Here is an 11,329-nt window from a genome sequence, read left to right as displayed (position 1 = left end):
TTTTATCAGAAGTGCCTTTGTTGCTACTAGGAAGTAGCTCAGGATGACAGTAGATGTAGGGGCTTACAAGTCTGTAAGAAAATTAAATGATGCTTCCATGAAAGCTTGGATTTTTCAGATGCAAAACAATGGGAGCATGAATGAACGCCGCATGTTTTATATATAAATAACATGAACTTCAAGGCTCCGTGCATACAGACCATGAAAAACAGGTTCTTTGAAAGGAATCATCAAGTCTGGTTTCCTCCCTGCTTTCGCCTTTAGTCTCCTAAATTCCCTCACCTCAAATTACCACAGATTTCCACCAACATACCATATATGATACTCCCAACGGGCAAGAGAAAACATGTATAGTGCTAATTTGGAGTTACGTATTTGCTTACTGGCCAACCACTACCTCACTGGCTGCCGCTTTCAGTGAAGGGATCACTGAGAGCTGCTGTCCTCTCCCTCTCCACCAGTTTTGAGCACATTTCTGGGCACAGGAAAGAGAAGAAGCTGACTGGGAGCAGTCACTGTGGGCTGACCAAGGGCCAACCATGCCCGGCCAACCTGGCCACCTTCTGCGATAAAATGACTGGGTCTGTGGATGAGGGGAGGGCAGAGCACGTCATTTAACTTGAATTTAGCAAAGACTTCAGGGTCTCCCACAACAGTCTTATGTCCAGGTTAGGATGTTATGGTCTGGATGGGTGGATAACCAGATGGGTTTAAAAACTGGCTGGGTGCTTGGCTGGGCTAAGAAGGTGGTAGTTAATGGTTCGTCTCTACCCGGTGGCTGGTAACGAGGGCAGCGCCACAGGGACCTGGGCTGGGATGAGATGATGGAGTGCTCCATCAGTGAGTCTGCAGATGACGCCAAACTGGGGGACCAGTTGGTATGCTCAAGGGTAGGGCTGCCATCCCGAGGCACCTGGGCAGGCTGGAGGAACCGGCCATGACATTTGACAAAGTCCCACACCTCGGCGTCAGGGAGCAGCAAGGGCGAGCTTGGGGGCTGGGGAGCACAACGCCATGGCCTCCCCGGTGCTCGTCCCCAGGGTCACTTCACCCGGCAAGCTCATAGGGACAGGGCAGTGCTGAGGTCAGGTGGGGACGTCAATCTGTGGATCAGGATCAGGCCTGGTGAGGAGAGGTGGGGTCAGACTCAGCCCCAGGATGGCTGCAGGGCTTCGGGGACAGGGACTGGCTGAAGCTGGGCTGGGCAGCCCATGGCCAGGCACCACAGGGCTGTGGGGAACTGGAGATCGATACCCCATGGTGTCACTGTGACAGGGACTGATGGCCGTGGGTGGGCTCCTGGTCTGTGGGAAGGGTGAGGGGAGGTCCTGGGGAAGGGGGTCAGGGCCTCCTGGTGCCCCAGGGCACCTCAGCTGGGAAGGAGGCACCCCAGTGCTGGTACAGGCCAGGAGTGACTGACTGGGAGCAGCTCTGGGGGAAAGGCCCTGGGGTCTTGGCGGGCGGTGAGCGGGACATGGGCCAGCAGCGAGTCCTGGCAGCAATGGCTGCCTGGGCTGTGTGAAGAGAGGCTGAGGGAAGTGGTTGTGCCCCTCGATCCTGCGCTCGTTGGAGCGCATCTGGATGCTGAATCCAGTTTTGGCCTCCTCAGTGCAAGATCCAATAATTGGATCAAATTCAGGTGAGGCTGCTGAGGGTGGGACTGGAGCACCTGCCATGTGAGGGGAGCCTGGAGGAGCTTGGCTTGTTCACCCTGGAGTGGGGGCAGCTCTCGGGGGACCTAACACTTTCACAGGCTCTTCATAGTGGTGCAGGGCAGGAGAACAGGAACAAACAGGCATAAGCTGAAATGAGACATTCAGTCTGGATATAGAGAAGCTTTTTCCCCATGAGGACATTCAGGCACAGGCTGCCCAGAGAGGTGGTGCAGTCTCCACCCTTGGAGGTTTTCTGACTGCTGTGATGAAGATGGACCAGAGAGCACCTGACCTCCTTCCCAGCCTGAGCACTCCTGTGATGAAACTAGGAGCATGCTGCCCCTTCTTTCAAGTGTCCAGAGCTCGGTTATTACGTTCACAGGTCAGATGGGGATATAAGTGACCCAATGGGTGTACCGAGATAAAGACACAAACACAGCCTTTGCACATAAACTGTTTCCTTACGAAAGCAGGCTGAGGGATGGTGTTCCTGAGCTCAGGTACCACATCCACTGGCTGTAGTAATTAAGGTTCAAAGTGAGTGGTGAGTCTCACACCATCACACTGCACGTGGCAGCCAGTCTCCACCGAGGTCTAATTCTGGCCAGAGTGATTTTCACGTGGATCTCATTGCCTTGTAAAACTACTCATCAACTACTACCCTTGGCCCTATGTGGAGTATCGTCTCCTCAAGGTGCATGTCTCCTGTAAAGATCTGTAAAGATGTAGTTTTCCTGCTGATGGAAAACTACTCACATACCAGAGACTCACTCATCAAATGGCAGAAAACTAAAGGCTGCAGCACTAGCAACTGGATCAAGAGCTGCCGAGGGCCATCAGCCAGCACTGTGGCAGGCACAGGGTGCGCGTCGCTCAGCTGGGCACATCCTTCGTGTGTACAAGGCAGGACCGAGCCACCTTTGCCTAGAGCTGTGTGATGGACCAAAGGTGGATAGCCCCTTGTAAACCTCTGCTACTGGAGCTCCTGGCAGCGCTGCCCAGCAACGCCCTGGCAGCAATACTAAAATGCTGTATTTTTTTGTTTGTTCTGTTTTTGTTTTTTGATAAATCGTCTGTGATGTTCTCAGTAAGTGAAAAAATAAATACAGTACCAATGCATTTGTTCATTTGAATGCAGTTTATTGCAAACAAGTAACTTTAGGTATGAAAATCCTATAAATTATGAGCATTTATATAATATACTGTTGCCAAAGAAAAGGCTTGAAAGAGCGAAGGTATCAAAATCTGGCTCTGCTGAACTGAATGGAGCTGATTGCTACCCAAAGGATTTTTCTCCCTGTTTTCACAAAACTGGTTTCGAGAATACCATCATTCAGTGTCAATATTAAATCACGGATCCTCAACAGGCTGCAGTCATGCACAACTGATTTATTACCAGGAGCTGTTTTTTTTGTTTGTTTACATTAAATCATGCTGCCTGGTTTGCTGTGGATACACAGCAAAGCAAACGAGAGAACTTCTTTTACACCAGCAGGGTGAGAACTTAATCCAACTTCTGTTGAACAGGTAGAAAATACTTACAAATATAAATGTTCTAAACCATCCCCTTCAAGTCAAGCAAAACTGTATGACCATTTATTTCCCTTGTAAACATTTATTTTATTATCTTTTAACTTATGTAGGCTGGTATTCCCAGTTTTTAGATTAACATATTTTGCAGAAATGTACAGCACAAATTCCTCGCTGGTACTCTCAGCTGGTTTTATTGTCTTACTCTACAGGATCCCAAGCATATAGAACCATTTACAGAAAAAAACCATAATTTTTCCTTAGAATACCACATTTTACAAGATTACAGTTACAGTGTAGTTATTTCCTTCCACTATTGCATATGTCAGCATACGCTTACATTCTTCTAAGACAGACATGTTTTAGAGATCAATTCTGACCATAAATACATAGTTTATATTAGTCCTTTTATGTACAAGACAAATTATCTTAGTATAAAGTAATAATACTTATATATCGGTATAGATTTGAATTAGACCCACTTCTTTAACGAAGTTTACAGTACAAAAGATAAGGATACCAGTTACCTACTATCTTTTCATCTTTTAGTTTCTTGTGGAGTATTTGGTGAGACAAGCACTGCTTGTTCTGATAAAATATATTATTTTAAAATATCAGTATATTGTCCTTCCAGTTACAAAAATATAATTATGTCCTACAGAAATTTTATTGAATTAAAAAGCGTATCAAAAATATGGATCAACATTTTAGATCACATGTGAAATTATTAAAATAGAAACAAATGTATAATTATTTAAAAATACTATCTTCTGGCTTGCTATTTCGTATAAAAACAGATCAAAGCTTAGTTAGAAACTTAATGGCCAGGGATGAGTTTTGGCTACTGAGTAATAACACAACATTCATTAATGTGGCCGAAGGAAAGCCGCAGGAAAACAATTGCGGCGTTTCATTTCAAAGGATAGAAAGTTCCACGGTGACAGCGGGAATGGTGGGAAAACACCAGAAAGAGGCGGTAATTTAGCAAAAGGCAAGGAGCACTTTTCACCAGTTTTACCTGCTTCGTGGGAAGAAAATGCCAGCCTGCGCAGCGGTGGCCCAGCCAAGCGCCCGCTGCGGGAGGTGCCAGCCTGGAGCAGCCTGGTGGTGGCACCCAGCTCACCGGGGTCAGCTCCGCACGGGGCAGCCACAGTTTGCACCGCTCAGCTTGTCTTAGCACTGTTAGGACAACTTAGGATTCAACTACGAGGTTTGTATAGGCAATAGATAGGGTAAACCTTCTACATTTTGCATGGTTTAAAGTGCCGGGTTATTAATCCAAATTAATCTGTTCCAAGTCAAAGGCAGAAGCCTGGCAATTCATCTCAACCGTAGCCAAAGCTGTGTCAGTTGTGAATCTCCCCGCACGCACGTCTGAAAAGCGGATTTCCATGCTCATCTGTGTTAACATCCACGGCAATTTCACAGTTCTCCAGTACTGAAAATTACTAAAACACTAAGCAGATCTACACCCCTTGCTCAAGTGCGTTAGCAGCACTCCTGTAACACACAAAGCTCATTGCCCTTGCAGCGCTGAGGAGAAAACTCCTGGCATGGAATCCACCTCATGCGACACGGCCAGCGCCTGGCCCAGCAGCTGCCACCAGGACATTGCTGCAATGCCTCCCAGGAATACAGAAAAAGAGCATTCCTACAAAATATGCTGTAAGAAGTGAATGATTTTCATTTCGTGTGGGTGTTAGGTGGGATGGATCAGCATTACGATACTTGGTCTGGTAAATGAGAGTTGGAGAAACATCTATCAGCAACGTAACCTGTTGGTTTCCTATTACAACTTGTAAGAAAATGTAGCTAGAGCAAGATTTTATCTATTTTAGCACTGTTCTACCTAGCTGGCAGCAGCCTGAGCCACTGCTTGCTGACTCAGAGGAAAGCCATCTCCAGCCCTACACTGCCCAAAGCTCTACAGTTGTTTACCTACAGAAGGTAATATTTTCGGATGGATTTTTTTTCCCCTGCCAGGAAAAACCAACAATAGTGAAGCCACATATTTAATACAAAACTCAAACGTTCAGCTAACATAAACTACTAACTTCTCTGAAACTTAAGATTACCAATCTATAGCAGCACAAGAACTGGCTCAAAGTATTTTACATGTTTTTGCCTGCCCCAAAACGACCGAGCTGTCTTGCCATCTTCGTACCACAGGCTGTCACAGTTCTGATTCCTTATCTATCTCGTCTAGGTAATATTCATCGTCTGTGGTAGTATCGGTGTCTGAGTCTGAGTAAGTAGCTGGGTCTTCCTGATAGATGTCTGACAGCTCTCGGGGGGATGAAGCAGCTGATGATATTTTGCTCCCAGCAGAACTCGAGCTGAAAAGTGCAGCCCTGTTTATGGAAGGGGTCTCTCCATCTCGGAGAGCACCAGGGTTATTAAGAAGACAAGGTCTCCATAATCGCCCTTCTGTGAGTGACCTCTTGATATTTTCCAGGAAAGCCAACTGTTGTTCTTTGCCAAATATACCAAATTCAACGGAAGGATACATCAAATTCCTAGTGCTGTAGCATTTCTCATCATCTGACGCCCAGTTCTCATTTTCATCACAAGACAACAGCTCTGAGGAAGATTTAAATCTCTTCCCATGTATGCTATCCTTTGGTAGAATACTGCTTACAGAGGCAAAGGAATGGGAATCTTGAGCACAAATACTCTCAGAAAGGTGACGCTCTCGTTGATTTTTTGCTTGACTCTTGCGCAACAGATAGCTCTGCAAGTTGGCATTTTTTAAGCTGTTGGACTGGGAGGTGTTTTGATGCTCTCCAAGTGCGGTCTGAGAAGTCACGTTTTGCTTTGGACATATGTCCGTCTGCAAGCAATTATTTACAAATGTGTTTGAGTTTTTGTCAGTTAAGAGTGGCAGGGGAGGACTACACGCACTGCTGCTAGCTCTTTTTTTCTCACCAACCACCGGGTCTGACGTGGTAGCACTGAGTGAGATGGGCTGGCTTCTGTTTTCTAACCCCAAATCAAGTGTTTGGGAATTCTTATTTCTTGTGGCTACTGCTTTATCTGGAAATAGGGTTGTAAGACTTGGCCTATTTTCTACTTTCACTGTAGTCTTTTTGGGACTGATGGCTTCCTTCTGGGTGTATAAGCTTGCAAAAGACTTCCAATTTAAGTTGTTAACTAGCAAAGAAGGATCATTCACATTTTCACTCTTACTATTCTCAGCTGGTTTTCGTGTTTGTGTATTCCTGTCTGGACTGTGATTCTGATTTTCATTCTCAGACTCCAGAGATGACTGATGGCAATCTGCTGAAACCAGCGAGTCAGGGGACATGCTGGCCTCCAAAGAAATGGCATTCCCATCATTCTGTGAAAAAATATTACTTATGTGTGGTTTGGGGGGTAAATTTTTACTTGAAAATTTTCGGCTGGTTTTGCAAACAGCTGCCAGTTTATTTTTAATGGAAGGTCTGTTTTTCCTTTTTTCTATATCTTTGACTTTGTCTCTTGTGCAGTCAGAGAGAAGCTTGTTCTCGTTTTCTGCACTGTGTGTTAATTTTTGGTCTTGTGCAGCCCTGATGACTTTATCTTTACTGTTAATGTTCACGCTACCTTCACTGGGCCTTTCTGATTCCTGCAAAACACTACAGTCTCTACCCATCTGAGTACTCTGTGAATTTTGCTCTTTTTTAATTTTTGAGTTCTTTAACTCATCTGTATCTGTGCTGACCGTTTTGTCTAGCCGAAGTAATGGATCAGCACTGGAAGGTGTGCTTACCTCAAACGCTTTGTTCTGAGACTCTGGCAGCATTTGGCTACAAGAGTTTAAATCATTTGCATTATTTCTTGAACTATCAGCTCTTAACTGCAGTCCACTGCATTTATTATTATACAGAGGGGTGGTTTGGTGTAGGAAATTTATTCCCTGTTTGACTTTGGTACTGTCCCTGTCTGTTTCCTCCCTGGGAGGCAGTGGCACATCAGCACGCTCTGCGTTACCGATCCTTCCACGAGAACTCTTCTCCCTTGTGTGGAGTAGTAAACTGTTCTGATTTTTATTTGTACTTACAGTAGCAGGCTGATAGCAGTTTGCAGAGCTTCCCTTCTGTATACCATTCTTATTTGTTGAAGTAGAATAAAAAGGGTTGTCTAAAAGTCTGTCTGGTTTGGGAGGCGTCGATAAAGTGGACGTTAGTGGTGCAGATGTTCGAGAAATTTCCTCCTTTTCCTTCAGACGTGTTTCTGTATTTTGGTTGTTTGTAGCATCAGAAAGGGCCTTACCTGAGTCAGCCGCTATTGCAATGGGTTGTGGACCACAGAAAGAAATGTCTTTTGTCACCACATCAGAAAGGATGCTGTTTGTTACTGAAACATCTGTTGAACTACCCTTCCTATTATCGACCATACTCATTGACTTTGCAGTACGTACCCTCTCAGAGCCAGGAGATAAGTGCGAATTCTCTCCTTCACTGTTAACAGCAGTTTCTAAGTTCTGAGGTGTGACCAGAGCTGAAGTTACCTGGTCAGAAGAATAGGAAGACACCTCTTTTTCTAAAGTACTGGGGAAAAAAACATTTGCTAAACTCACATGACCTTCGTTCTTCTTGTTTCGTATTCTTGGTGTCTGAGAATTGTCATCAGAAAGAGGTAAATCTGCATCCTCTGCATTATCCCTGAAGAGGTTACAAAATGTTTTTGAATGCCTCCGTGGCAATGTGTAGTAAATGGAAACTAGCTCGTGATACTTGACATGATCTTCATCAACACAAACTGTAAACGTGCTTGTAGTTTTATATTTCTGCAAACCGTCTCCCCTTTCCTTACAGTCCAAAAACACAGAGGATTCTCTTCTGCTTAGATGTTTACATCTATCACTCAGTTCAACCGATGTGCTGCCACTTACTGAATCATTAGGACTTCTGGTTAAAGGACTGGGGTACTCTTTATCTCTGTTACTTGTAGCAGCATATAATGGTGCTGATGTTAAAAAGGAATGTTTTGATTCTAAACAAGACACATCTCTTTGACTAGAACAAAAGGCATCAACTCCACTTGGAATTTCAGACCTTAAACAATCATACGTACTTCTTCTATTTTCTCTAGGGAAAGAGATGGGTGTATCTGACATAATACTACCAGCAATGCTAGCTGATTTTCTGGGTAAAGTGTAATAAATAACAAGTGGATCAGAAGATTTAAAGCTGTTTCTGCTAGGGGAGCCGGTAATGCTGCAGCTACTGGTATGTCTCAGTAAGCTGTCTTGCTTGTGAAGCCTTTCAATTCCAAATGAATCATTCCTTATTTTCCCTCTTTCTTTTTCAAGGCAAAAATAATTTAAACTATGTTCGGAGGTCTCGGGGTCTCCATGTGTATAAATATTTCCAGAACTTCCATGTTGTGGAGAACTAGTATTGAATTGTCCACTATAGTCCTTAGTACCTAAAGTGCTTGTGTTTTGTGGTGTTTTCTGTGAAATCTTTTTGGTAACACCAATTCTGCTCACTTGAGCTGTTTTTCCACCTCCTGCATGAGATTCAGTAACTGTGCAACTTGCTGAAGAGTTAGTTAGTGTTCCTAAACATTTAGAATTGTCTTTATGAGAAAGTGCTTGTGGAAAGCTTGGTGAGGAACTAGATGAACAGTCAGGAGGCCAGGATGACATGCCTTGACAGTTTGCTAATTTTTCAGTGGATGGAGCAGAAGCAACATTCAGCAGTGAAGACAATCCCTTTGGAGGAGCTTGGTTAACTGCTTCTGCACCCTGATTATCCTGTTTGATGCCTTCTCTTTTTCTTGCATAATGCAGATTATGTTTCCATTCCTTCTGACTCGGAAGAAAAGGTTCCTTTCTGCTCTCATCAGCTGGCAGAATACCGGGATGCTGACTGAATACACTGTTGGGTGGGCGATCATTTTCCTTCATTTGTACATTTCTTTTATCGCCGTTTGATGCATCCATTTTTGCAGTATCTGTTCTGGCACTGGCTTGGGTTTGCCTCTTTGATCTCAGTGAGTTAATGAGAGGTGCACCACTTTGCAACGTGGCAAACGCAGAGTTATTTGAGGGAAAACTCTGGGTGTTGATGTAGCTTGTATCTGCTTGTTGAGAAACAGACCGTAACGGCATGTCTTGAATATGCACTTCATCTGGCAGTTTCATACCTTCAGCCTTTTCTAGTTGTGTGAAGTCTGCCTTAGTACTTCCTTGGGTAACAATGACTGAATTCCTTTTCAGTCCTATAGGTTTCGTTTGGTCCTTCAAATTAGGTAAGACTGATTCATCACTTCTTATAATAGCTGAAGAAACCGAAGAGTTACAACTTAGCCAAGGCTGACAGCCCTCAGTGAATTCTGAAAAAGTTCTACTTGCACTTCTTGTTATTGTTTTGTAATTTGTATTTTCTGGAGAACACGTGTGAAAATCATTCTGCAGGTGCTGTGAAGAAAACTTGGCATTCCTTGTGTGAGTCCATTGCTGGTCATTTAAATTAGCCATAATCGCTTCAAAGCTGGCATCAGGAGAAATGAACACATCATCACTGTGGTACTGAGGAATATCAGTCCAAGAAGGATAACTCTCTTTCCTTCCGTAAGAACTTTTTTGGTTTGCATACAACTTGCTGTGAGAATTATCTCTATGGTATGATCTGGAGAGATTATTTTCTGATTGGTATAATGGGTAATTTTCCCAGTTATCAAAGGACAATGGAGAAGTAGCTTTGTCAGGGCAACTAACTCTACTAAAGCAATTACTGCTTGAAATAGATCTTCTGTACTGGTGTTTTGAGTGGTAACATGCGTATTTCTTGTTTTCTTGCAAAGAGCTAGGATATCTACCGTGGTCTGTAGCATGAAACTCCATCAGTGATTGGGTTCTGAACATCTTTTCTTGAGCTGATGTTTGTCCAGAAGAGTCTGGTGCATTGTTCCATACAATAGAAGACAAAGGAATTCTCTTTGGGTTTTGTCGACCAAACCTTGGTACAAAATCATTGTTGCTCTCCCTTGCCAATGTATGTTGTAAACTAGATGCTGACAGCTGTTCAGAAGATACCGATGATGGACATCTCCGGAGGGAACACACAGAGTAACTCCTGCCAGCTGTGTCCCTGTTCATATAACTCTTGTGCCTAAATCCACTGTTCTGTGTTATGGAAGGAGGATATAAGCTACCTTCTGAAGACCGCCCAAAAGACACAGAAGACAGCCTTCTGCTTAGCAGATGAGGATTTCCATCGACTGGATCACTGTATTTGTAGTCATCTTGAAAGGTTTGTTGCCAGTTCATATACGCATTGTACAGTTTCCTTGGTCTAATGAAAATCTTGTGTTCATCTCTGGCTCTTATTGTTCTCAGTCCATCTGGGAAAAATGTGCTAGGCATGTCACTCCAGTCATTTCTGTGTTGCCCTCTACTAGCAGTCTGTCTCTTTGAAGTAGGGAACGCACCTCTGTTGTATTGCACATTTGAAGCACTGCTAGTAGAAACCGGCCTGTCCAGTGGATCTTGGGATTGCTCCTGGGCCAGTTGGTCATCCAGATCATTTAGAACTGCACAGGGAAAAAAAAAAATAAAGATACTTGGTTTTGTTTTCTTTAATAATCTTCTATTTTTGTTAAAATTGTACTACATTAATAATTAGGACTGGTTTTGAAAGAAGTCAATTTCTCAACATTGAAAACCTCTTCCAAACCACACATTCCTCATCCACAGGACCTTTCAGTGGCCACCCATTATGACTACAAGGAAAAAAAATGCACTGCTCCATGACTGATCTCAGAAATGCTTTTTATGTAAATGTCGGTCTTTATGCTATTTAGAAGAAAAACAAAACAATTTGAAGTCTGAATTTTTCCTCACTAGCTTCCTCATGGGAGGAGGGAGAAGAGGGGGTGAAGGGCAAACTTCCCAAATATAGTCTGCAAGCAAAAAATCCCTGAAAAGAATTCACTATGCTTGTAAGCAAACATGGACCCTTGTGTGATCACAACATACAGTTATGATCTAACTGTAAGGAAACACAAAATTCTGCAAATCTTCAAAGAAGCATATTCAGTAGTCTCGCAAGTCCACTGTTCGTTTCATTTGGAAAACAAGTTCGTCAATAAATTGTTGCTTATTGTTCTAAAACGAACAATGAAAATGGCATTTTCTGGATAAAAAAGGGTAAGAA

General features: G+C 43.6%; 1 protein-coding gene across 3 annotated transcripts in view; it reads right to left on the bottom strand.

The window, feature by feature from the left end:
- Positions 1-2,774: 2,774 nt before the first annotated feature.
- The window catches only part of EXPH5 (exophilin 5), a 39,428-nt gene continuing 30,873 nt past the window's right edge, over positions 2,775-11,329 (bottom strand). For all 3 annotated transcript variants that reach the window (XM_080580330.1, XM_080580331.1, XM_080580332.1), the window contains one exon: positions 2,775-10,706. In XM_080580330.1, coding sequence (XP_080436456.1) covers positions 5,359-10,706 — 5,348 coding nt within the window. In that variant the 3' untranslated portion in view covers positions 2,775-5,358. The remainder of the gene's footprint in view (positions 10,707-11,329) is intronic.

The sequence above is a fragment of the Anser brachyrhynchus genome (genome assembly GCF_964034855.1).
Source record: "Anser brachyrhynchus genome assembly, chromosome: 1".
NCBI classification, from domain to species: Eukaryota; Metazoa; Chordata; class Aves; order Anseriformes; family Anatidae; genus Anser; species Anser brachyrhynchus.
Note: the sequence above shows the minus strand (reverse complement) of the source record. Positions and strands in the feature narration are given on the sequence as shown.